Genomic DNA, 27,141 nt, shown 5'->3' on the forward strand with positions numbered 1-27,141 from the left:
AAAAGTCAAATGTCTTTATTTTATATTAAAAAAATTTGTACAGTTTTAGTTCCTATGTTTAAGAAAAAAATCCCTAAAATTGTCATAATGTTTAGATCCACTGCAAACTGTAAAAACAAGCTTTTTATATATTAAAAAAAAGAATTTACATTTTACAATTTTCTACATGCATGCACAAGGTCTCAGCTCTGTAACCCAAAAAAAGGGAAAAAAAATCTAGATCCAACAGTGGAAAATTCTACATTTACAATCTCACTTGGAAGGAACTCAAAAATTCCTCTTCCTTTCACACATAGAAGAACAAATCACAACAATCACACACCAGGACCGAATCCATCAGCAGATGCTGCCCTATGGGGAGGGCAGAGGAAAAAGAAGACAGACTGACAGACACCACAGAGGGGCAAAGGAGCTCATCCGGGCCCAACAGAGAAGAAGAGAAGCACAAACTCTGGGAAACAAACGTTTCAGATGAGAAAGGATCCCAATGTCTCATGACAGGTATTGTGTCACGGTTTGCAACAGGACTGAGGTGGGGATGGGGAACTGAAAGGGTAAGGGCTGAAATGGAGGGGGTTGGGAAGAAAAAAGGAGAAGCTAAAGGGAAATAAACAAGAATAGAAAGAGAGAGCATTAAGAGTAGTTTAGGAGAAAGGGACAAATGGGGACGGCGGCAGAGTGGCGAGGTAGGTGAAGGGCTGAGGCACAGCATCCTGGTGTGGAGGGAAGGAGGACCAGCCTTCCAAGGTGGTGAAAAGGAAGGCCTGAGAGGTGTGGTGGGGATGAGCTAGGATGACACGTAGTCATAGAAAAGAGCACTGGAGAGACCCAGCCACAGCATCCCTGATGGTGGCATATGGGGCACGGGTGGTAATGGGTGGGCAACACCCCCACGGGGGAAGAATGAGCAAATCCAGCATGTGTTGGGACAGGCAAAGTGGGGGACACTGCTCAGAGGGACGGAGTCAGCTGCACACCCCACAGCAGTTCACAGCATGAAGACAACTTCCCATATAGGAGAAGCAAAAGACAAACACAGCCATACACTTGACAATTCATCCTGACATTTCAAAAAATAATAACAATAATCAAAGAAGACAAAGATACCACAGTTCTGACGCAAAGGACCAAAACACCACCATTCTCAGTCACAGCCCTTAGTGCTTAGAGAGTCGGGGGGAAAAAATGTCTTTTTGTTTTAGGAAAAGGGAATGAAAAAATCACAGTGATTAAAAACATGACAGGTTCTTAAAATAAACATTCCCCCGCTCCTAACCTAGGGCAGCGACTCTGATCCCAAATACTTGCTCTCTCCCCACCCCAACTCCTCCTCAAACCACACCACATCCCACTCCTGCCCACAAAGGCAGTGACCCCCATCACCATCCAGGCCCCATTTTCCAGGATAGTGAGGTATTTAGAAATGTGACCAAGAAGGGACTCTTCTGAAACCAGGTCTTTGAAGAGAAGGAAAAAATACCTTCGCAGGACCCCCAGGACAGGATGTATCTCACTCAAGCTTATCCCCAAACATACAGCCCCGGCCCAAGGCTGACCTCCAGGCCCTGCCTAGGTCAGCCCCATAACCCACCCAATTGCAGACAAGGTAAGCACTGGCCGAAGAACCCTTCTCTAGTAAGTGGTGTGTGGAAAGATGTGCTTTTTCAGAAAGGACAGCAGGAGAAACAATCCCCAGGCTCCATCAAGCCCAGGGCTGCCACTACACAGAAAAGAAGACTCCCTGGTAAGAGATCAACTGTGATCTTATCCCAGGGTGCACTCTGCAAGGCAAGAACCAATGGGTTTTCCAGGGGAAAGATGGGCTTATAAAGGGGCATTGTGAGTTATTCTGAGGACTGGCCCAGGGGACTGCTCCAGCCCAGCCACCAGAATGCTCCCCAACATGGGTGCTGGCTGGAGGTATGTGAGTACTTCTTAGTTCTATTCCCCTTGGCTAAAACTACATAATTTAAGGGTGTCTGATTTAAAGGCTCAGATTTACAGTGAAAGTAAGTATTAGAAGGCCAGCAAATTTTGCTCAAGAATTCAGATTGGGTGCAAAGACTACGGAAGCTAAATGGGGTGAGGGGCTAAGTACCCATCAAGGGCAGCAATCTTGGTCCCTCACCCCAATACAGAGGGAGACCAGAGCCCAGAAAACCAGGCAGTGAGGGAACACGGCCAGGGGGGACCCTGGCCGGCCAAGGAAAAGAGACCCCTGAGGCAAAGAGTTGGACTTAAGGCAGGGGATAAGGAGGGGCTGCTGGTTCCCCCCCAAAAAGAGATGAGGCAACAGGTCTCTGGAGCTGAGAGAAGAGACAGCAAGACTGGGAGTGGCTGGTGAAGGAAAGAAAAACATTTGGCTGAGACCACCAGGGAGGGTCAGGGTCTGTAAGCCACTAATTCTGTATAGGAGTCTACGTGGCATCCTTCACTGGGAAGGGGGAGACCTGTCCCACCATGGTGGGAACAGAGGTGAAGGAAGTTCAGAGGGTAGGGGTCAGCGATGTTCATGGTCTCTCTCCCGACCTTCCCCCAGGGGCTGCACAGGAGAGACCCCTTGGAAGAAAGGTACTGTCCCCCAGGGCCCAGGAAAAGTGGTCACAGAGGGTTTCCATCTCAGTTTGCCTGTGGTCACACGTGACCACACAAATCAGAAATGGAAGGTAGAGATGTCAGGGTAAAGGATGGGATCTTCCCTTGCTCTGAATATGTGTGGATGGGGGAGAGAGGCTCAAACAGCTGGAAGCAAATAACCCTGGCAGGGAGGCCTCGGACTCTGGGGCTGTGTGAGAGGATGCAGGAGGATCCTTGCCCAAGAACTCCAGCTTGGGGTAAGCAGGCAGGGGGAGCAGATCCACCTGCCGCCAGGAGGCCGCAGGTAGCGCTGCCCAGGAGTTTGGCACAGTGGCTCTCTGTAGTCAGATCGGCGCCCCCCAGAGAAACCCTTTTGGGGGCCGCTGGATAGAACTGCTTATAAGAACCTGGGTTCGAGAGTGGGGCTCAGGTGGGCCCTGTGCCCTTTCAGAAGAGACTGTCACCTGGGGAAAGGAGAGGGAGAGAGGCACTGGTTCCTGCAGGGCCTGGAGTGATACAAAAGTGAGGGGGGGTGGGAGGAAAGGGAATTTCCCAGGTACTGTTGACAGCAGGATGGTATCTCCATGTTCACATGGGGTAAATAAGGAAGAGGGGAGGAGACAGGTGGGGGGGGGGGGGTTAATTCAAGTAGAAAAAAAAACTAGAGCAAGAGGAAGAAGGTGGCAGGAATGTGGCAGGGCCTGAGGGCCACGCCCCCACCACCCTCAGGAGCCCCCCGTATCTCCCACTCCCCCTGCTGTTGCACAGTCACACCGAGGTCTCAGACTGCAGCCTCATGACAAACTTGTGTGACTTGGGGTCCACAAATTCCTCGGAGAGTTTGAAGAATGGGACCTTCTTGGTGCTGACCACCAGGCTGAAGTCCTGGCGTTTCAAGAGGAAAACGATGCCATCCTTGAGCCCGTTGGTCACCGGCTCCTCGCTCACCAGTGTCCACTGTTTGGCCAGCCAGCGTTCCTTGTGGTACTGGATGGTGGGTCCAGCTGCCAGGTACCGCTCCAGGAAGGCCTGAGGAAGGGAGAAGGGACTTCACAGGAAGTTCTCCCTCCCATCCACCCACCCTCCTTTACCCCTCGGGAGGTACAGCTTCCAAAGACCACCAAGATGTCCCCAGGCTCACTCTCTGCAAACGATCTCAGAATGTCAGAGCAGGAAAGGGCTTGAGATCATCTGCCTCAGATCCTAGTTTATCAATGAGGGATTGGGAGCCCACGGAGGTGATATGGCTCAGTAGGGTTGGGACTGGGACTCAGCTCTCCTGACCCCTTATCCCCGGCACCTGCTATGACCCAGGCAAGCCCTCCCTCGTCCTTCCTTCTTCTCCCTTCTGCTCGTATGGGTAGCGTCCAGCAGGGCTGCACCAGCAGAAAGCTAGAGGTGTCACAGTTAAAGCGCAACATCTTTAGTCACCTGTTCCCCGAAGATGGCTCAGGGGATGCAAGTCTAGGAAGCTGCCCGTAGAGCTGAAGGGTGGGAATGGCTCAAAAGGAGCACAGTGCAAAGAACATCTTCTGGAGGTGAGGGGGGTAAAGGTGGGAGTTTGGATCTGAAAATTCCGGAACCCCTACAGAGATGAGAAATAGGTCTCAACCATTCCCAAAATGGTCCTGAAACTCCCTCTTCTCCTCACCACTTAAGAACTTTACCCCACGCAGAGATGGAGTGGATGGAGTACGGATGAGAGAAGAGACTACACAGAGGTAGAGATGAGAGAGAGAGGGATGGAGCATACGGAAGGAGGTGAGAGAATAAGGGAGAAAGAAGTGGAAAGGAAGGGGCCAGAACTGGGGAAAGAGGAAGGATGCCAGGGGCAGAATGGGCCTACCTTGGGTGTCATGTCGTGAGTGATGCAGAATTCAAGGTGCTGCAGGATGCTCTCCATGGTGTGGTAAGGCTGCTGCTTGGTGGTGCGAAGGTACTTCTGCATGGCACGGGCCATGGATGCGAAGATGGCCTGGGCTGCCTCCCGTGGGTCCATCACCTCCCTGGGGTTCTTCTGCTCCTCTTCCTGCAGCCGCTTAATGTGAGTGAAGGCCTCCTCCACGGCCACCACAAGCCTGGGGAACATGAGGAGTATGGACCAGACGCCAACCTCTCATCTTCCCCCCAGCTTCAGCCCTCCAGCAGCCTGAGCAAGGGCAGGCCTTTGTGCTCTCCCCGAAGCAATACGCACCCAACTGGAGTCAAGAACCAGGCTTTGGGGGCTGTGTGTGTGCATGTGAACATGCATGTGTGCAGCTGGGTAGAGGGGGAGGGTCTTTCCCCCTCTAGGGATAGGAAACAGCTGTAGAGCTCAGTGAGCTCAGCCCAGTGACCCAAGGAGGACAATCTAGTGTCAAACCCAGAGAGACAACTATGGATCAAACCCTAGAAAAAGCCTTTTTAAGACCCCCCAAATCACACTTCAGTGGGTGAAAAATTAATAGCTATAACTACATCAAAATGACAGATGTCTATTCAACCATGACAGCATGGGCAACATTAACTAACACCTGGGGTGGGCAGAGGTAATGCAAAAAATATGCTGCAAATCAAGAAGGAAAAGGTAAGAACAGCATAGAAAATGGGCAAAGGAGTGAACAAATAATTCGTAAGAGACCTGAAAGGCTGAAAAAGAGATGAAGTCTTCACTGGATAGTAATCAGAGAATTAAAATGTTAATAAGATACTACTTATTCATCAAAATGGAAAAAATTAGGAAGATGACCATCATCCAAATATTGGTCAGGATGGTGGAAGATTTCTCTGAGTACCATGCAGCGATGAAGTGCAACAAACCAGATATACAGACAAGGGTGAATCTCAAAAATATACTGTTAAGGGGGAAGCAGGGAAAAGAAGCCAATTTACATTAAAAGCATAGAGACATACAAAACAATACCAGTATCCGGAAACCCAGGAACCTGGGGACTTCAAGCAGCTTAGGATGGGATTCTGGGCTAAGTAAACGTGTGGATCTGTGTAAGTCTACCATGTGTCTGTTTATTCTTTTGCTTCCCCCAAGTGTCTCAGTAAAGTTTCTTTTGAAAAGATCCTTTTGACTCAGGATCTGAACCAAGGGAAATAGTTTTCTCCTGGTTACAACCAAGGTAATGGGGAAGGAAAGGGTCCCCTGTGGTGGTGGCAGCACAGGAGATCCAAAGACCCTAGTCAGAGCAAAGGTAGAGGAGGAAGGGAGCATCTCCAGTTTCCTTCCCATGAGGGCCTTTTCTGAGACAACTGGAGACTTGCTGGAATGTCACAGAAACGGAGCTGCTGACCTTCAGTCTACTGCAGCCTCGTGTAAGAACAGGGTCAAGGCTACCTTTCTCCCTGGAAGCCTGGAGATCATGTGGGAGGAAGGGCAGAGTTCCATGACCCTCTGCTCCTCCTCCATGGAAATCCCAACAGACCAAGGTGGGCCCTGGCAAACAGTAAGCACCAAGAAAGAATCTTCAGGCATGACTAGCATTCACATAACAATGTGAACAGGAAAAAAGGAGAAGTGAGGACAGCGTTTAAGAATTTACCAAGATATGGGCGCTAGAACTTCATTTTTTTTTCCCCCCGGGAAATAAATGGATATTATTTTATTTTATTTATTTATTTTTTAACATCTTTATTGGAGTATAATTGTTTTACAAGGGTGTGTTAGTTTCTGCTTTATAACAAAGTGAATCCGTTATACATATACATATGTTCCCTTATCTCTTCCCTCTTGCCTCTCCCTCCCTCCCACCTTCCCTATCCCACCCCTCTAGGTGGTCACAAAGCACCGAGCTGATCTCCCCGTGCTATGCGGCTGCTTCCCACTAGCTATCGGCTTTACATTTGGTAGTGTATATATGTCCATGCCACTCTATCACTTTGTCCCAGCTTACCCTTCCCCCTCCCCGCGTCCTCAAGTCCATTCCCTAGTAGGTCTGCGTCTTTATTCCCATCCTGCCCCTTGGTTCTTCACGACCATTTTTTTTTTTTTTTTTGGTTTCCATATATATGTGTTAGCATATGGTATTTTTTTGCAGGTAAAAATGTACCATCTGCTGAGCAAGCCTACAAGATCTACTGGAAGGAGGGCTAGTCTAGCCTCAATCCCTGCCATTGCCAGGGAGGCTCACATCCTTTAATAGTCCCTGCTCCACTGTGTAGGCAGAATTCAAACGCCCCGTCCACTTCCATCAGATGCCCATCCCCTGTTTATCCAATAATCTTGGTACGTTTTGCAGATGCAATGAAAGTGCTGAGTCAGTTGACTTTAAAATAAAGAGATTATCCTGACAGGTCTGGTCTCATCACACGAGCCCTTTAAGAGCAGAATTTTCTCTGGCTGGTGGCAGAAGTCAGAGAGCGACCTGCTCTTGCTGGCCTGGAGGAAAAGGTGAACTGCCTATGGGTCCAGGTGACAAGGAACTGATTCTGCCAACAACCAGTGAGTTTGGAAGGGGACTCAGGCTCAAACGAGAGTCATCTTGATTTCAGCCCGTGAGCCCTGAGTGGAGGGTCCAGCTCACCCGTGCCTGACCCATGGGACTGTGAGACAATCAATGTGGGGTGTTTGCAGCACCAGGTTCATGGTGATTTATTAAGGCAGCAACAGAAAGCGAATGCACACACCCCACCCATATCATCAGCAGTTACAGAAGCCGATGGTCTTCCTCTCCCCAGCCTATCCACACCCAACAGCCCCCAGCAGCCCCTCCTCCCCCAGGGACCCACCTGGCCCTCCTCTTGCGCACCCTCCGCTCATGCTCGGCCTCCTCGTAGTAGTACTCATTGTGGCTGTTGTCCCGCCTCCGGGCCGCTGCTGCAATCACAGCCCGGGACTGGCCTGTGGAGTTGTTGGTGCTGTTTTCTGCACAGGAGCAGGAGAGAGAGGGGATGGTCACTTCAGAGCGTGGCCTCCTTTCTCACTCCAGGAAGTCTGGAGCCAGCAACCTGATGCATCCAGAGGAAGCTGTGTCCACCCCCCAGCAATACCTCCCGTTCCCAACCCTCCTGGCCACGTCTGGGAGAGGCCCACAGGAAAGCAACAAGGAAGGCACTGGAGCGCAGGAGTCCTGCACATGTTCCTCCCCAGTGCAGGAGGTTCTGGGGCTCAGAGAGCGAGGGCTTAGGACCAGGGCTGATGAGCAGACGCAGAGGAGCCAGATTAAGGGGACGCACCATAGCATAAAGGGACAGCAAGGAGAGACAGCAGCTAAGACCAGCCACCTGGAGTTAAGGGAAATGACAGAACAGAAGGGGCTGGGACATGGGCTGGGGAAAGGAGAAAGCAAGGAAAGAAGGAGGAAAGAGAAACAGGAGGCAGGAACTTGGGAATCCTGCTTGGGAAGAGACCAGGAGGCCGAGGAGCAGGGCCGCTCACCCTCTCCGAGGGAATACACCTTGAAGCCAGACACTTTCTTGGCCAGGACGGACTTGGGCAGGTTGAGAAGGGCAGGGTTGTAGACAGGGAAGTCATGGTAATACTTCTCCAGGATCCACACTGCCACGCGCTGGATGCTGTGGGGGACACGGCAGGAGCGGGAGGGAGAACGGACAGACAAGGGGTGCAGGGGGAGGGACACATCAGGGCAGGTTGGCAGGGCAGGAGAGGACAGAGGGCAGGGACAAGCTGCTTCCAAGGAGCCTGGCTCAGGGCCTGAGGTCTACTTACCAGGCTCCCAAGCCTTCCCCAGGGCTGGGCCTGCTAGTCCTTCCCTGCCGTGCTGAAGCCCAGGGAAGAAAGGGCATTGGGCTAGGGTCCCCAGCCAAGGGTCACCTCCTCCCCTCCATCATTCTCCCCTCAAGATTCCCTGCAGGACCAGGAGGTGTTATTGATACTCTGGATGGCCAGGGCGGGCATCCTGCCCACAACTTTAGGGGGGGTTGAAGAACTTTCCTCATTATCTTTTCCTCTGGGGGGGAGTCCCTCCTCTGGCCAGCTCACCTCTGTGACCACTGACTGAGGGCCCTCAAGAGACTGTGTCTCCAAGAAAGAGCTAGAAACATGATTCCAAAAAGCCCCTGTTCATGCCCCAAACCTTTATCCTCTTTGGTCCATCCCTCTCTAAGATCCCCGATCTCTAATTGTCTGTTCATCTATTCACTCCCAACTCCTAACTCCTGCCTTACCTGCTCCAGGACCCTTAGCCTGACAAACGCTGTTGAAAACCTAGGATGTGCAGAGTACGCAACTCCGTCCTACACAGCCCTTCTAACCCATCCCTTCCAGCCCCACCATCACACCCTCCTACCCTACTGTCGTCTCAGCCTCCTCCCCAAGCCTGTCTGCCTGCCCTGACACGCCCATACCTGAGATGGCCCACGTTGTAGAAGCGGCTGGCCCCGTCGGTGGAGCGCACGACCTTGAGCGTGAACTGAGGCTGAAGCTGGCGCAGCTCCAGCAGGACCACAGCCAGGTAGTGCACGAAGAGCAGGGCATCTACCAGCGACACGGCAAACTGCACCACGCCCTGGTAGCTGCGCTCACGGGCGTCCAGGATGCGCACGCCGTAGAAGAGCCAGTAGGAGACGACGAGCAGGAAGACGAGCACCATGAGCAGGGCACGCAGCACGAAGACACGGGGCAGAGAGGCCTTGGGCCGGCGGAAGAACAGGGCCCAGCTGCCCAGCAGCAGGATGAGCAGCTTGAAGGCCACGGAGATGAAGAGGCCCTCGCAGGCTGTCCCGCACGGCTCCAGCTCCTCCCGCCACAGCAGTGGGGGCAGCAGCAGGAAAGCCAGCGGCGTGAGGAAAGAGAGCAGGGCCAGCGTGGCCCCCGCCGCCACGCCCAGGTGCCGGGAACAGTCCAGCGGGACGCTGTCCTCCATGTCCTTGGCGATGCGCGTGAGGTCATCATGGGAGATGCTGTGCTCCGAGGTGCCCGTTACTACTGTGGTCGTCTCCCCCCAGTTGTCGTCCTGCATCAGGAGGGGCCGCAGCAATGCGGGGAGAGGAGGAGAAGGCAGGGACACAGGAGAAAAGGTGAGCGGAGAGAAGACAGAGAGCAAAGCAGGGAGAGGAGAAAAGAGGGTAATCAACAAACATGCAGCCGTCAAAGTATTTACTGAGCTCCACGGCATGCCCAAGCCTGGCCTCTTCAGGGATGGGACATCTGAGACCTGGGCCCTGTGGGAGCTTCATGCCATCAGCCAGACAGCAAAAAACTACCCATGTACCCTCAGAGCAGAGGGTACAAGACAGATGCCAGGGAGCTGCTCAGCCAGAGACTGGGATCTGAGGTCAGACTCTCCAGGCAAAGCGGGCAGGCTCGAGCAGGCCACCTGCGAGGCCAGGATAAGCAACAGGTACCTATCCTCCAAATATCGAGAGCCACTCAAGGTTTCTGGTTAAGGGAGTGACCTGACAAAGGCAGCGTGGTGAAGAGAAGAGGACACCGGGAGGAAGGGTTGGGGAAGGTGAGTGACTAATGCAGGGCATGTGAGACAGTGCAGACTCGGGGCCACTCTGGAACTCTGGTCCGCCTGGCTGGCTCTATTGGGCTATCTGAATGCCCACCACACAGGGGCTGCCTGCTCCCGGAGGCAAGTGAGTGGACAGGTTGAGGTCCCCTGGTGCCCTTCTGAGTGTGGTCCACTCAAGCTGTTTCTCTGCAGGGGCTGGATGCCATCCCTCAGAGGAGCCCTAAGACCACCAGTGGTCATCCGTGCCTACACCCTTAACTCGTGAACAGTCTGGGAATATGGAGTCACATTTGGACACCCAGGGGATTCAGGCTACAGGACAGAGACACAGAATGGGGAGGTAGGAGACTGGCTGGCAGGGTCAGCGACTAGGGGGTGGAAGAATCTCGTCCCCGAGGAAAGGAGAAGAGTCTGACCAGAAGATGAAAAGTGAAGGCGCTGCCTGCTCTCAGCTCAGGGAACCCTAATATGACCCTCAGCCACACTGCCTAGGCGCTCCAAGCATCAAGGGCCTGGGCAATCGTCAACAACAGGAGCTGATCAGGTCTCAGGGTCACTTCAAGAATTCAGGAGGCCAGGTCTCTGGGAGAAGATGGGATTGGGAAAGAGAGAGAAAGAACATTTCCCTCAGGTAGTGATTTGCTCCCAAGACCCAGGAATCCCCAGCGTCAGTCACAGAGATGTCCTGTGAAGTCTCCAGCTCCCTAAGATGCTCCCAAGAAGAAAGAAAAGGAGGAATGAGACATGGACAACCTCACAGTCAACTCAAATCCTGCCTCTGCCTTCTGCCAGCACTGGGTTCTGCCCCCTGACCTCCCTGCCAGGCGCACACAGTGGGCCAGAGAGGCTAGACCAGGAGCAACCTGCTCAGCCCTGTCCCAGAGAACTCTCTTGCAGAACCTCCTCCGTCTCCCCAGGCTCACTTCTTCTCCCTCCCCTTTCTCCATCGACTCCTCCCACCTACCCTAAGACCAGAGGCGCTATTCTAGAGCCCGACACCAGAGAGCGCTGGAGTGCCCATGCCTTTAGGCTCAAGGAAAACTCAGGGCTGCCACACCCCCAGCCCCTCCCACTCCAGATTCCCAACCCCCTAACTGGCTGGCCTGAGCCCAGAGGAGCCAGGCAATTCCCATTACACAGCCCAAGTCACATGGGTCAGAAAGACGAAAGAGGCTGCTGCTTCCAAAGGGATCTCTGAATTCTACTGAAATTCTACTGCATTCTACTGAAACAAGGTCCTAGCTTGGGACACTTAGCAGAAGTATGACACAAGATGCCCTCCCTGATCTGGTCTCTGTCGGAAGAGACCAGGTTTCCAGGCTCTTCCCCTTTCTGATGGACCTCTAACTTCTCCAAGGATCAGTCTGGAAAACACCTGGCCTAGACCTCATCCCCCTGACGCTCACCCGCTCATCCCCTCTCGTGGACTCATTGTCCAGCAGGGGCTCCCCTGGAGCCTGGATCGTCACCGACTTGTCCCCACGGCTCCCATCTCGGCTCTTAGAGCGGTGTCGGTCCCGACGGTCCCTGCAGCAGGAGGCCAGGGGAACAGGCACAGGAGGTCAAGGGGAGGACCCGGGTTTCTCCGCAGCCACCCCCCAGTCCACCACCCCTGTGCATGCTTCCACCCCTCCCCCCACCTGCGTCACGCCCCACGCACACCCACCTGTGCTTGCGGGAGCTGCGGGAGTGGCCCGACTTGTAGGAATAGCCTGAGTACTGGGACTCGGTGTCCATGGCGTCTGAACGCCGCGCCTTGTAGCGCTCCAGGGCCACAGGCTGGGGCCTTTTGGGGGGCCCCACTGCCACCTCCTTTAGCACCGACTTCTTCAGGCCAAGGGGCACCTTTAGAAAATCAACCGTCACCCTGAGGGACTCTATTTTGCTGGACGGGTGGGCTGGTCTCAGAGAAAATCAAGCGGCCCTCCTGAGGAGAGGAAGCAGCGTGATTAGGGGGAGCTGGAGCTTTCTGTGGGGTCAGAGTGGAGAGGAAGGCCATCCCCAAGAGGCAGGAAGCTCAGGACAGCCTTGCCACTGCCTGAGAATATTGCACCCAGCTTCCTGCTCTGTCCAGTGGGCCCAGTTCCTCCTGCCCTGCCTCCTAGAAAGAGCACCCCCAGACTGTGCCAAGGGCTCAGGGGTGGGGGAAGATGGCCAGCAAAGGCCACCCAGAATGACCCAACACTGGACCCCCTGCAGGGGAGAACCAGGCAATGCTTTCCTATACTCAGCCAGGAAAACTAAGACTCGGAGAAGGCAGGTTCTGGCCAAGCCAACTGGTTGGACCAGTGGAGACCACAGCAGGAGGCAGCTAGCTCTGCCCAGAGGCTACCCCAAGCTTCTCCTTCTCTCCCCTCATCTCCTCCCACTCATAAGTTCTGAGTGTGCCCACAGGGGACTGCCTATGGCTGCTTCTCTTGGCATCCGCTCCCCAGCATCTACGGCAAACACACCCATAGTTACTGTCAGGTCAAGTTGGCGGCTCCCCCTGAGGCTGTGTGTGTGTGTGTGTGTGCGTGTGTGTGCTTGTGTGTGCGCACAAAGCAGGGGTAAGGAATGGAAACTACGGATCACGTGGTGGGGGGCAGGAGGAAGAGGCGAGTAGAAACCATTCTCTGAAAACCTAACATCCTGAACTAGGCAAGGTCATGAGCTTATCTGGCTATTTGTGGGCTGAGGGGCAGCATCTTTCTTCTATACTTTCACCTTCTAATTCTGCAGGGAGAAGGACCTCTCCTTCTCACCTCCTCTCTCACTCTCGACCAAATCCTGCTCATTCCTCAGAGTGCAGCCCCTACCCCCTCACAAAAGCCCCCACCTCCCCCAGCACCCAATGTTACATCTTCCCCTCCAACCCCGACCCCACCAGCATCATCCCCGTACACTGAGCGGTCATTTCCTACCTTCACTCACTGAGTCATCAGCTCTTGCTTAGGCTCCTTCTAGGAACCATGTACCCTGCTAGGACCTGGGTACAGTGGTGAAAAGACACTGAGTTCACAATCTAGTGGGGCCGGTGCACGCTAAACAAGTAAACAGGTGAGTATAAACGACTAACTACGTCAGTGATGAAAGGAGAATAACGAGGACAGTATGACAGACAAGTCTGGGGAGCGGGGCTCCTTTAAACTGAGTGGTTCCACAAAGTCTGAGAAAACAACAGCCAAGCCTGAAAGAGCACAGGAGTTAAGCAGGCAGAGCAGAGGGAAGAGCCTGCAGAGCTCAGAATCCCCTGTGGAAGGCCAAAGGCAGCAAAGAGTTGGGTGGACCAGTGGAGCCGGAGCTGCGGAAGGGAGAGGGCGGTGGAAGGTGAGGCTGAAGAGGTGGCCGGGGGCCGGGTTATTGCAAACTCTATGGGTCAGGGGAAGAGCTCATGGGAAGCCTGCAAAGGGTTTTAGCTATGCAGGTATGGACTGGAAAGAGGAGAAAGCAGAAGTAGGGAGATGAGTAAAGAAGCGACTATTGGGCTTCCCTGGTGGCGCAGTGGATAGGAGTCTGCCTGCCAATGCAGGGGACACAGGTTCGATCCCTGGTCAGGGAAGATCCCACATGCCGCGGAGCAACTAGGCCCGTGCACCACAGCTCCTGAGCCTGCGCTCTAGAGCCCGCGAGCCACAACTACCGAGCCTGTGCTCTAGAGCCCGCAAGCCACTGCTAGTGAGCCCGTGTGCCACAACTGCTGAGGCCCACATGCCTGGAGCCCACGCTCCACAATAAGAGAGGCCACCGCAGTGAGAAGCCTGTACACCGCGATGAAGAGTGGCCCTCGCTCGCCGCAACGAGAGAAAGCCCATGTGCAACAACGAAGACCCAACGCAGCCAAAAATAAATAAATAAAATTAAGATTGAAAAAAAAAAAAGCGACTACAGTGGTGAGGCTTGGATGGGGCAGAGCAGCAGAGGAGATGGGAAACAGTCACTTTTGCGACATATGTTGGTGGTAGGACCAACAGGACTTAATTGGACTGCGTGAGGGGGAGGGGAACGTCAAGATCTCTGGCCTGAGCAAGAGAGTCGGTGGTCGTGCCATTGTTAGGTGGGAAGACTGGGGAGGAAGTTGGTGAGTTCAGTTTCCAGTGTGCTGAGTTCATGGCTGTGAGACAGGCTGTGGAACAGGCAGCTGGTGTCAGAGGAGCTGGACTCAGAAAAGAGTCTGAGCTAGAGGTATGGATGGTGTGCAAGGTCAAGGGAATGTATGAGGTCACCCAGGGAGAGGGTTAAATAGGGAGAACCCCAATATGTAAACGTGTCCGAGGAAAGGGATCAGGCAAAGGGGCTGAGAAGGCAAGGCCAGAGGAGCCTGGAAGCCAGAAGAGGAGGCTGTCATGCAGCCAAGAATTAGAGTGTTTCAAGGTAGGAATAAAATCAGCCAGGTGCTGCCAGAGGTCAGTTACGTTAATTTGCTTTATGTAGTTGTTAACTTTTCTCCAACTGAACTGAACCATCAGTAACTTGAGAATAAGAACTATGATTGATACATATTTGTATCTACCACCTTCCCATGGGCAGATAGCAAGTAATTAATACCCACCTGACTCTCAGGGAAACTGCAACGACTGTAGGGACATGAAATAAATGCTAAATCCATCCATTTATCCTCCTAACAGAGTTATGTGGAGGCGCTCCACGGCCTAGTGATGTCTGTCAATAGTCCCATGTCAAGGCAAGTGTGTGACAGAAACATACTTAGGAAAACAGAGACACAGGATCTTAACCCACCCTAAACCTTTCTAAAAACCTTTGCTACAAACAAGGCCCTGTTCATCTCCCTGTCTGTAAATTACATATTGGGCTCCACTACCCCATCTCCCCCAAGAACCCATTCTACTGGTCTAGCCCCTGATACAGTTCAGACACATCACCTGCAGCTCTCTTGCTGTGGTTCAGCTTATTCTTTCTAGTCATCCTCCTAAAAACTGAATTTCACCAGGAGGTTCAAAGAGAACGACTGGGTTACAGAGTGAGAGAGGTGGAGAAATAAAGACGAGAAGGACTGCCATGGACTCCAGTCCAGACAGAGACACCAGAACCCAGACTCTCCATCTCCCCAGCCTGAATTCTCATGTCTGCCAGAGCCAACAGCAAAAGAGCCTGGGATTTGCAGCCAAGTATCTGAATTCCAAGCCTAACTCTCCCACTGATGAGCTGTGTGACCATGCGCAAGTTACTTAACTTCTCTGTGCTTGGCAGCCTGGTAGGCTCATTGGTAAAATAGGGAAAATGATACACACCTCGTGTGGTTGCTGTATGTATCCTGGGGGTAAAAGAAGTACTTTAATAAACTGCTCAGCAAGTAATAAGTTAAGCAATTAATACACTCTGGCTACAGGATCATTCCTACTCCAATCCCCAGATACTTCCTCTGAGACTTGGCAAAGAGGTGGTATAAATAAATCCTGCTGCTTGTACAACTAAAGTTACACACACACACACACACGCGCGCACACACACACACACACACACACCAGGCCAGAACCACCACTTCAAACACACCCAGGAGGGAAGCTGATGCCATTGTGCTTCCCCTACAGATAAATTTCAAACCAGACAAGGGTGCTAGTCCCCTCCCAACCCTTTGTTCTAAGCTGCCCTGGCCTAAAGCTCCCTACCTTCCTCCCAGCTACTTATTAAAGACCCAACATAAACCCAGCTCCCCTGGCCTGCTTCTCCCACCCCTACCAACCCAACTCAAGGTGCCCAGAAAGCACCAAAACATGCTCCTCCCTCCCCTCCCAAAGAGAGGGGCCAAAAATGAACCCAATTTCTGAGGCCCTTGCCTGCTGTCCCCTCAAGTACCCCAGGGAACTAATCCAAGCACTGGAGAGCCTGTGGGGAAGGATGGGAGGTGAGCAAAGAGAAGGGCAGAAGTTCCCCTTGTTTAACTGGTCTCAGGAATCAGGGGTTTGGAGGGTCTCCCGGGTGGGCAGCGTTCCCAGGAAAGAGAGTGGGGGAGGGGATCGCTGGATGAGATCAACAAGTGGAAATGTGGGAGGCATGACAGGACTGTGAGGGAAGTCCAGACTTGCTGCAGGGCAGGGACTGCCCTGGTTTGGGGGGTGGGAGGCTGTAAAAGGGAATGTGTTCCATTGCTTTTCACCTTGCCCCCACCCCATCCCAGACACACAAACACACTCACCCGGTCCCCTGATCAAACCAACCATGGATTATCTGGGGTTGGCCAGAGAGGAGAGTGGGAGGGAAGAGAGGCCGTCACAAAAAGGAGACCCTTCTCCCCTCCAAAGGCCTTTCAGAAATAAAATTAATGGAATGTGTCTCAGTATCATCCCAAGAGGATTGGGAGGAGGGCTGGGGGGGAAATGTGGGGGCTTTTGTCCCTGCTGCCCAGCTTCTCCCACATTGATCACCATGGCAACCAAAGCCCCCTGTTGCCTAGGTGATGGCAGCCAGGTCCTGGAACCCATACCCAGCATCCCAAGCGAGAGAGGTTATGGAGGTGGGGGGGTAGGGACACAGGGGGAGAGAATGGGGTTTCTCCTCTGGCGGCCCCAGCTTTTGTATGAGCTCTGGGATCGGGTTTCTTCAGGAAACAATCAGAGGCCTCTGGAAAAAATACACTCAAAACCCGGCAACAGGCAGAGGGAGTAAGGACCTGGGTGGGGTGGGAGGCACTGGAGGGGTTTGTGTTGGCCAAAAGTCAGACCAAGATTAGCCTCTTCCCCACTGCCCCACTCAGAGGAGCAGCCTAGACAGACAAGGCCTTGGACACAGACGCAGGCAGCCCCATGCGAGGCGCGTGCTGAGGACGATGACCAGACGGCCGCCTCCCCCTGCTGCTCTAGCCCGGGGCTATCCCACCACCCGGTCCCAGCTCCTTTCAGGCCTGGGGTGGGGAAAGGAGGTAGAGACAGGACCCAGATCAGGCTGGGGAGAAAGAACTGTGGGAGCAGGACAACCAGGTAGAGAAGAAGGTGGGGAGGGGACAGAACACAAACATGCACCCAGAAAGGGCGCCTGCAGTTCCTCGTCCCTACCGAGGTCAGGGCTGGGAGTTCCAGACCCGAGGCGCAGCGGAAGGCGCTTGTGTGGGATTTCAGAATGCACTTCCAGCTGGAGCGGGGAAGAGGATGAGAAAGAGGACAGGAAGCCAGAAGTTTTCATCCTACAGGAGCAGTGCTCCAATAGGACCATTTTTTAAACAAATGGCCTTCCTCTTCTCAGGCCAGGATGGGGAAGGGTGGTCCCGCCTGGATGCAAGGAAATGGGCATGATCACCTCTCCTTTAGACCCTTCCTGCAGAGGAGTCTGTGGACCCTTGCCCATTAAAGGTCTCTGATTCCTACAATCTTCAAAAATACTGAAACACTATGCTGTACATCTGAAACTAACACAACAGTGTAAGTCAACTATCCTTCAATTTTTTTGAAAAGGTCTCCGATTCCTACACAAGAGCCTAAGTCTTACTGCACGTGCCCTGCACCCTCTTCCCCACTGCAAATCACGGGAGGTGTGGACATGTGGGCCCCCAGCCCCATGGCTCCCTAAGCTTCACCTACCACTGCCTCTGTCCAAGGATATCAATGTGAGTTCCACCCAAAGTGCTGGATGCCCACCCTCCTGGGGGGCACCAGAAGTCCCATCTCCCAGCCCAGTATCCAAGGAGCTAGATGTCTGCCCAGAGAGACCAAGCACCTTGCCAAGACATCAGCTAGTGTGAGGCTGAGCGGATTCCAAGTCACAACTAACTGTTTCTCCTCTTTGCCCCGTCACTCCCTGAGTTTCATGGATGTGCTCAATCCAGGCCGCCCTGTCAGACACTGGTAGAGGCAGGAGGTGTCCGATGTGGGGGGAAAATGCAGCACCTAACAAGCTCCCAGGGAGGAGAGGGAGGTTCCAGAACCTCTGACTGTGCCCACATCGCTCTCCACACCCCCCCACCACCACAGGAGGAGACCGTGGATTGACCCACCCAACTCTCAGTAGGTCCCAGCACTAAGCTAGAAGAGGCCTTCCAGGTGCAACCCCAAGTTTTACAGATAAAAAGGTAGGGCCCAAAGAAAGAAGGGTGCTAGCTCATGGTACTACATCCGAGGCAGCCCTTTCTGGCCTCCGTTGTTAGAAAGACCTCACTAACACTGTGATTCTGAGGCATGCTCCTCTTGGAGTGAGACCAGGTTCCTCCACGACACACCTCCTGGACTCTGGTTCCTGGAATAGCCAAGACTATAAGATGGCCAGGACAGGAGAGAATTCACTGGCTCCTGCCCTACCCCTTCTTCCTCAGTGACAAAGGGACAGAGACTAGACCGGTCTAAGCTTGTTGAGACAGTTGAGACTGAAGAGCCCCTTCTCCTGTAAGGGCTGGTTTCTGCCTCTACCCACTGACCACTCCTGACTGAGGATCTCAGTGTTCCTTCATCATTCCCATCCAGCCTTGCGCCATGGACGAGTCCTCCATCCCAGGAGGCCCATGCTGGGTTCTCCCTACCACGAAAAGAACTAAGGCACAAAGTGGGCCAGGACCAGCCCCAGGCCCTAGACCAAATATGGGATTTTGCTCCCCCCATTCCTGTACCCTGAAAAAGGCCCCAATGTCCTTAAGTGACAGTGCTATCCAGGAGGCCAGAGGGAACAGCTGGATCTCAGTGGGCTGAGGGGTAGGAAAGAGCCGGACGCAGACGTCCAAAAGCTGGCACCAAGCCCCGCCCCCGCCTTGTTAACGGGCACTCTCCCAGGATGGCCCCAGACATGAGCTCACTCTCCTTAGAGCCCTGGGGCAAGGGGCAGGATCCCTCTCCTCACTGGGTTGAGCAGCAGGGGAAGAGCCGTGCTTGGGTCATGCAGACAGTCTATGCTTCCAGAGCAGCTGTTCATCACCAGACCCCAGTGCAAGGAGCACTGCAGGGGAGGGCCCATGGACTGGGCTCCCGGCCAGGATACCTGAGCTTGCATTCTAACTGAAAAGGAGCTAGGGAAGCCAGAGCCAAGCTCTTCTCCACCTACTTCCTTAATTTCTCTTGATCTAAAGCAGAGGGGGAGACTGAGGACCCTCCAAATCCACAGATGCACTTAAGCACAGACACAGGCACATGTACACCCGTACTCGTACTCCCCCTCTGAAACCTGGAATGGCTCCTGCCTGCCCCGCCCAGCTCCAACCACCCTGGCCAGGCAGGTTCTGTAGAGACCTGCTCTGCTTTCTCTCCAGCACGCCCACCCCCACCCCGGCTCTCAGAAAGTCCCTACCCCCAACACACTGCACACAAGTACACGCATGTTGCACACACGCCATAGCGCTGCATTCCCTGCCTCCCCCAGACCCATTCCCAGTCGGTCCGGAAAGGAACACTGGGCGGGAGGAAGGAGTGCACGGTAGAAGGGGCCAGTAATCCCTTTGGCATCTGTCCCAGGTGGAGGCCAGAGGGGAGACAGGATGCTAAGCTGGGGAGAAGGTAACCGGGGCTTCTAGATGCCTGGATGCTCTGTTAAATTTTCGCCAATGAGCAGGCCCCATAATTCCCACCCACCAGGCTCTGAGCTTCTTCCTCCCTCAGCTAGGGCAAAGGACTGGCCCCTACGTGCCCATCACGTAAGCTGCGGAAGAGCCAAGAAGGAAAAATAGGCACCTTGAGTTGTCCTCAGGGACAGGAGAAGGTGGACAACGGGAGGTGGGCAAGCCACGTTGACCCAGAGGCCAACTTCCTGTGCGCTCCACATGCCCACCCTCAAGGAAAACAAAAATGCCTCAGCCATTCTTAGCCTACTGTCCTAGGTGGGCCCCACCTGTCCCTGACCCCAAGAGACCTTCAAAGCCTACTCACCCAGCGCCCACCTCGGGGGGAGGGGGGGCGAGTAGAAAGCAGCTCCTCGGGATTAGGAGTCAGCCAACCTTAGGTCTGCACGTGGATGGGGAGAGTTGTGACGTGGGGACACTGGCAACAAAGGTCGGTTTGTGTGGGGAAAGCAGTAGGGAGGGCCTAAGCGTGCAAGATGCAGTGTGACTAGGGGTGTGGGTGGCAGGCCTGGCTCTCCCTGGGTCTCCCTGGGTCTCCCCATTCTGAAAACCTTCTCTTCCTGCTTCACTCCAGGGCCTCTGACCTGGTAAATCAGCCAGTTCTTATCTAGGAAAACCGAGCCAGCTGTAAGGCCCAAGCACCAGCCAACCTCCACTGTCTTGACAAACCCACCACCTGAGGTTTTCACTCTTTCTGAGGAGCCTCAACATCCCCCAACCCTTATGTCTGCCACCCCAATCCTGGAGTAAAGCAGGGGACAAAAATAAGTGTTTCTGTTCACACTCAGTTGCTTTCCAAGTTACTGCATTCACACCTCGGGCTCAGCACCTGTTCCTGTGTACTTCCACTCACCCTAAAAAGCCAGAGCCCCCTCCCCAAACCCTCACACACAGACACACTCTCTCTTCTAGCCAGACTGGGGGAGCCACAAACTCTCTGGTGAAACTCTCTGGGGTCTGAGGGATATTGTTAGGGGGTTGCTGGAAAACTCTACAGACAACGAGGGCCAGGCCCTTCCAATCAAAACAAGACTCCATGGGTTATGGTGGCCGGAGCCCCCACGTGTGAAGTGACCCAGCAGACAGGAACAGGGCAGCCCCCGGGGATGTTCTACCCAGGTGGCAGGCCTGCCCCAGGCTGTGACAACAAGGTGCTCCTCCTAGGAGACCCCATTCCTCCAGCAGACTGACACCCTCCCTCAAGGGTAGAGTTCTCTACTCCTCAGGCTGACATCTGGACTCGTGTCTGCTTTTCAGGAGATAGGGGAACTATTCAAGTTCGAGATCTAAGGCAATAATGAACAAAACCTGAACTAAATGAAATGAGAGGAGGGAAAGGTGGAAAGAGCACTTTGGGAAATGGAAGAGAAATGACATCAGATAGACCTAGCATAGCCTCTGAGGAGTTATGTAATCTTAGATGAGTTGCTTGCCCTCTCTAAACCTCAGTTTTCTTATCTGTAAAATGGGGATAATTGTGCCAACTTCAGAAGGTCGACTGTTCAATGAAATAATGTATACAGAATATCACGGAGTCAAGCATGTAACAGATGCCCAATAAAATGTTAGTTTCCACCTCTTTCTCCTATAGAGGGTGCACAGCCAATCCCCTTCACTCCCTGCTCCCATAACCTCATTGTGAGAAGTAAGACCCCACCAGGAATAAGATGGAAACAACACTTTGGCTACAGTGCTGGCCCCAGCCCCCAAATGACGGTCCCTCTCTAACTTAGGCCACACCCAGGTCTGAGAGGGCAGCTCAAACCCCTCATCCCTCTCTCTGCCTCTTTCCTCAGGGACTCCTGGATCCTCCAGCCTCTCTCTTCCCCTCCCTCCTTCCACATTTACAGTGAGGCAGGGCCTGGGCTCTAATCACCTCCTTCTCTCCTGCAGGCGCTAAGCTCAGCTGTGTGTGGAGTGGCAGGAGAAGGGGGCCCCAAGCCTCCCCCCCAACTCCAGCCCCCAACTTCTTCCCACTCTCCCCTCTCACTGCCCCACCCTGATTACCAGGATATCCTCAGCTCTGCTGATTCTAAGCCCACTTCTCCCAAACGCGTTCCCAGCTGTCATGTCTAATTACCAGCCTTGCCAGGGGCATCAGACAAGCACAGCAACATCTAATTTCCAAAGGGCGCCACCACACAAGGCCTCTGCCTCCTACTCTGAACCAAGCAGTGTGGAGAAAGGGATGGAGAGAGTCTTCCTGACCCACCTCATTTCTCTCCACATCACAAGAGAAAAGGTGACAGAAGGTTGCCCAAGTCAGATCAGCAAGAGACAGGATATAAACAGGGAAGAGTGCTGGGGAATGAGCGTGAGTAGGATTTACTCCCAGGCCTTTTCCTTCACCTCTGCTACCAAAATCTCCCCATGAACAGGGTTACCCACCTGGAGAGCGTGAGAGAAATTTCAGGTCAATTCAGAGAGAGGGGAAGTCAATGCCCAGTAAAACAGGAAGACAGGTACCCACAGGGATGAGGGCAGATGCATACTGGAGGGAGCTGCCCAGGAAAGAGGAAGAAAGAGCAAGTTTTAAAAAGTCCCAGTAACACCAGCAGCATGTGGCTCACCAGCACCCCCGGTTCCTTCTAGCTCATGCTCAGCCTCTACCTGCAGCACCCTCCCCAGGCCCCTCCCTGCCTGCCTAACTCATCCTTTAAATCCAGCTAAGGTTGATCCACACAGTGGAATATGATTCAGCCACGAAAAGGAGTGGAGGTGTGATGCTACAACATGGATGAACCTTGAAAAAATTATGTTAAGTGAAGGAAGCAAGACAAAAGGTCACACATTGTATAATTCCATTTATATAAAACATCAGAATAGGTAAATCCATAGGGACAGAATGCAGATTGGTGGTTGCCAGGGGCTGGGAGGTAAGGAATGGGGAGGATACATTAACTTGTATCCTTAATGGGTACAGGTTTCCTTTTGGGGATAATGAAAGTGTTTTTAGACAGAGGTGGTAGTTGCACAACACTGTGGGTGTACAAAGTGCCACTGTTCACTTTAAAGTGGCTAATTTTAGGGCTTCCCTGGTGGCGCAGTGGTTGAGAGTCCGCCTGCCGATGCAGGGGACACGGGTTCGTGCCCCGGTCCGGGAAGATCCCACATGCCGCGGAGTGGCTGGGCCCGTGAGCCATGGCCGCTGAGCCTGCACGTCTGGAGCCTGTGCTCCGCAGTGGGAGAGGCCGCAACAGTGAGAGGCCCGCGTACCGCAAACAAAAAAAAAGGCTAATTTTAGGGAATTCCCTGGTGGTCCACTGGTTAGGATTCCACACTTTCACTGCTGAGGGTGCGGGTTCAGTCCCTGGTCGGGGAACTAAGATCCCACAAGCCGCACGGCGTGGCCAAATAGATAAATAAATAAATAATAAAATGGCTCATTTTTTTTGGGGGGGGGCCACACCGCGCGCCATGTGGGATCTTAGTTCCCCGACCAGGGATCGAACCTGCACCCCTTGCAGAGTCTTAACCACTGGACCACCAGGAAAGTCCCTAAAATGTCTAATTTTATGTGATGTGAATTTCATCTCAGTTAAAAAACATCCAACTAAGGGCACATCTCCTCCAGGAACCCTCCCTGACACCCATGCCAGGACCAAGCACTCTTGCTCCACGTTCCGGTGGCCTCCTGAACACACCTCCATATACAACTCACTGGGTTACAGTGAATCGGCATGTTTATGAACATTTTCCCTATGAAAGCCGGTCTTATTCACCCCTCCATCCCTTGTGCTTCACACAGCACCTGGCAAATAGTAGGCAGTGCCCAATATGGTCTGCCAGAAGAAGTGCAGAACCAAGGCCTAGCTCTCCTCCCCAACCCAGAACTCACTCCTTTAATAATCATCAATCAGAACCCAAACCATTCCAGCTAACATTTACTGAGGGCTTCCCAAGTGCCAGGCACCGTGTGAAGTACTCACTATATATTACTTCATTTAATCCTCATAAACCTAAGAGGTAGGGCCTATTATTAACTCCATTTTACAGGTGAGGCTTCAAAAGTTATCTACCCCATCTGAGGTCTCAGAACTAGGAAGTGGCCAAACCATAATTTAAGAGCAAGTGAAAACATATGTATATGTATAACTGATTAAATTTGTTATTAAAAAAAATAAAAATAAAATAAAACCTAAAAAAAAAAAAAAAAAAAAAGAGCAAGTGAAAACCCAGGGAAGGAGGCCACTAGAGGTTCCTGGAGGAAGGCCCAATCTGGGGAGGGAGGAGAGTGCCTTTTTTTTTTTTTTTTTGGTAAATATTTATTTATTTATTTGGCTGCGCCAGGTCTTAGTTGCGGCAAGCGGGATCTTTGTTGCGGCGTGCAGGATCTTTTAGTTGTGGCATGTGGGTTCTAGCTCCCTGACCAGGGATCGAACCCGGGCCCCCTGCACTGGGAGCACAGAGTCTTAACCGCTGGACCACCAGGGCAGTCTTGAGGGTAGTGTCTTAAGACATCTAAGAGGCTGAGGAATAGGTTTTAAGAACCTGCCCAATGTCACAACACTATTAAGTACTAATTCCAGCCAACTCTGCTGGACGCTTCCCTTTGGCCTCACAGTGTGGGGAGCTGCTCAGGGAGGTATACCAAGGAAAACTGAAGACCCTCAAACTCAGGGGATGAGGGGCATCCCAGATCTCTTCACTGTTCCCCACAAAGCTTCCGTAAGTCAAGTTGATCCCCCTCTAACTGAAAGGACCTCTTGGAAACCAAGTAAGCAGATAAAAGTCTGTCCTGCTCTAGGGACAGGGAAGGGGGCCCTTCCTCAGATCTCAAAGGAGCAGAGGCACAGAGGGGGCACACCAGAGAGGCCGGCCCCAGAACAATTAGGGGGAGAGAGGGCAGAAGCAAGACAATGGGGGAGGAGGGGGCAACGCGGCCACTAGTTCCAGTATGAAGTACTTTCAGAGGCAGCCTTTCCTAATGTCTGACCACAAGTCCTCTCCTCCTTGGAAGAGCCCCCCAACACACACCAGTATAATACATCATGCATGCAGTGAGAGGACAAGAGCGAACAAGGTACCCTGGAAGGTACCCCAGAGCACACCATCCTAGATGCAAGAGCCTCGCTCGCCCTGGGAACCTTACCCATCAGATAGGTGTCAGGTTTGGGGCAATCATGCATTTTTTTAATCCAGTCTTTTCCTTCTCTGCCCAACCCCTAGTCCCAACATTTTCTGCTCTTAATCTGGGGGCTTAAGAAAGGTGGGGAGCCCTGAGGGCTAAAGAGGGAACATTGCAATTGCACATGCCCATTAGGAACTCCCATTAGGGAATTACCCAGAGACCCTAATGGGCCTGTGCATTCATAGCCTCAGCTCCTAAAACTGGGTGCCTCGATCTAACCTCTGGCAGCAAAAGGAAAATGACTGAGAGTGAGATGGGCAAACACGGCATGCATCCCAAAGATGACCAGCCCCTTCCCTTCATCCCAAAAGAGAAAGAATGAAAGAGAGAGAGAGAGGGAAAGAGACAGAGAACGTAGATGCTGCTTCTCTGGGGACAGATACATCCACTTCCCACCACACCATCATGACGGTGAGTACAGCCCTGGATGAGTGCCTGCCCCTTCCCCACCACAGGGACAACTGCCCTCCTGGCAAGCTCAGCCGCTATTCCTCACCCTGAGACCTGGCCCCAGACCACAGCTCCATCCCAATCATGCTTCTCACCAGCAAAAAGAAAGTGTGATAAACCACACAGCCACACCTGCAGAAACTCCTGAAGAAACCCTCCACTGCCCTCCCCAGAGCTCCCATGCTACCTTCTCAACCCCTTCCCTTCCCTTCGGAAGGGAACCCAAGACGTTACACACCGGGTCTCATCCCTCCAGACATGCTCCTTCCTCTGGCCTCCATCCCATACCAAAATCCCAGACTCCTCGGGAACTATAGGATCCTAGAGGCAGGGCAGTTAGTGGACTCTGAAACAGCAAACTCCAAGATGGCTTTACAAGAGAACTGTGGCCTGAGGGGGCTGAACTTGGGCTGCAAAGCAACGAATGTAGCCTCTCCAAGCACTAGAACCCTACCTATAAGGTGGAATAAGAGGACGTCCCTCCAATCCCCCAGATTCCTCTAGGACTACAACCTGAACCCCTGTTGCCTATTCCCCACAACACACACCCTTGTCCAAAACAGGCAGCTCATAAAATGGCCCACTCACTCCCACCCATAGGTCTCAGATACTTAAGGCACTACCCTCAAAACCAGGGCAGGGCCATTCAAGAAGCCTTAGAATCCTCCAGGCAGCCCTCCTTTTGGGCTCTCTTCCAGGAAAATCTGCCTGCAGAGGCAAGTGGCAGTACCCCCAATACACACTCAGAAATACACACACCACCTGTGTGTGGTGTGGCAGGCACACGCTGGTACTTATCTATCAACACAGGTTACACACAAGAGAACACATTCACTAGCATCCCTTTCCAGTACACAGATGCACACATACCTATCCAGGTATGCCCCATTCTGCTCTTACACACCCACCTCCCTCAGTACCTATCTCTTTCCCATAAACCCCTACCCAGTTCACATACATAGATACACACCCCTTCCCCACAGTATACCCATAAATACATATCCAAACACACCACAGATACATGGTCAGCTCCTCCTTGGGTGCACACACACTCAGGCACAGAAAAACACCTTCATCTCCAAACCCACCTGCAGGAACACGCAGCACGTCAAGGTGCACACACACACAAAAACAAAGAATCATGCACACTGATGCTCCACCGAGCCTTTAAAACTCACCAATGCAGAGCCCACAGCCCCTCAAATGGGTAAATATGAGTGGAGAGAGGGATGCCGGCGCCTGTCCTCTGGGCCCCGATAGATAACACAGTGCCCAGGTCTCTGGCCTCCATCCCCATCCTCGACCTGCACGAACACTCCCTCTACTCTCCTCGGGGGGGTCTCCCCAGACTCCACATCACACCCTCAACGCATACCTGCCCCCGGCCCTCCCCACACTTCTGAGGTGTGTATGCACCCCTAAACACCCTCGCCTTCCAACACCTCCAGATTTCGATCCTTCCACTGCCTCTCCCCCCACCTCCAACACACCCAGCCTCTGACTTCAACCGGCTCCCCCGGTAACATTAAGGCCCCCGCCGGGCGCCGGGCCCCAGGCCCAGGAAAGTCCCCGGCTCTCCAGGCCCGGGCTCCGCCCCCTCCCCACGCGCCCCTTCCTCTCCCCAAAGTTGGGGGGCACTCTGCTGTGCAGTGGGGGAACGGACCGGAAGGGGGTTACCCCGCGCCCCCCTTCCCCCATAAGCCACCCCACTCGCTGGGGGACCGGGCACCCCCTGGCCCCTTGCATGATTGTCCCCTTTTCTGTTTCCTTTTTTTTTTTTTTTTTTTTTTGCAAACTTTGCCCGCGCCCCCTCGGCCCGGCACTCACCAGCCGCTGCGAACTGCCGGGTGGGCTCCGCCGGCGCCCCACTCGGCCCGGCGCCTTTGTATCCGCAGCGTTCCGGGTCGCTACGAACTCCGCGCTCCCGGACGGGCAGCGCGGACGATGGGGGGTGTAGAGGGGGGCTCCTGAGTCTGGTCGCCCCCTCTCCGTCCCAGATCGCAGTCTCTTCCCCCTCAGGGCCCCAGGGGCAGGGGGCCGGGGGGAATGCGGGGCGCTTAGGCTCCCATGGCGGGACCAAGGATCAAGGAATCAGGGATCAGGAA

At 53.4% G+C, this 27,141-nt stretch overlaps 1 protein-coding gene across 1 annotated transcript; it reads right to left on the reverse strand.

Moving 5' to 3' along the window:
* VANGL2 (VANGL planar cell polarity protein 2) lies at window positions 1–27,141 on the reverse strand. Its single transcript, XM_081224060.1, has 8 exons — window positions 26,864–27,141; window positions 11,650–11,910; window positions 11,390–11,510; window positions 8,872–9,479; window positions 7,943–8,079; window positions 7,294–7,429; window positions 4,424–4,655; window positions 1–3,606 (listed from the first exon to the last, which is right to left on the reverse strand). The coding sequence occupies exons 2-8, from the start codon at window positions 11,718–11,720 to the stop codon at window positions 3,346–3,348; spliced, it is 1,566 nt and encodes a 521-aa protein (XP_081080186.1). The 5' UTR covers window positions 11,721–11,910; window positions 26,864–27,141; the 3' UTR covers window positions 1–3,345.

This window comes from Mesoplodon bidens, assembly GCF_964165515.1.
Source record: "Mesoplodon bidens genome assembly, chromosome: 2".
NCBI lineage: Eukaryota > Metazoa > Chordata > Mammalia > Artiodactyla > Ziphiidae > Mesoplodon > Mesoplodon bidens.

Coding starts and splice junctions, on each gene's coding strand:
- VANGL2 (XM_081224060.1), bottom strand. CDS start 11,720: ATGGACACCGAGTCCCAGTACTCAGGCTATTCCTACAAGTCGGGCCAC. Junction 9,480..11,389: donor CCACGAGAGGGGATGAGCGG/GTGAGCGTCAGG, acceptor CTCCTGATGCAG/GACGACAACTGGGGGGAGAC. Junction 8,080..8,871: donor TACAACGTGGGCCATCTCAG/GTATGGGCGTGT, acceptor TGTCCCCCACAG/CATCCAGCGCGTGGCAGTGT.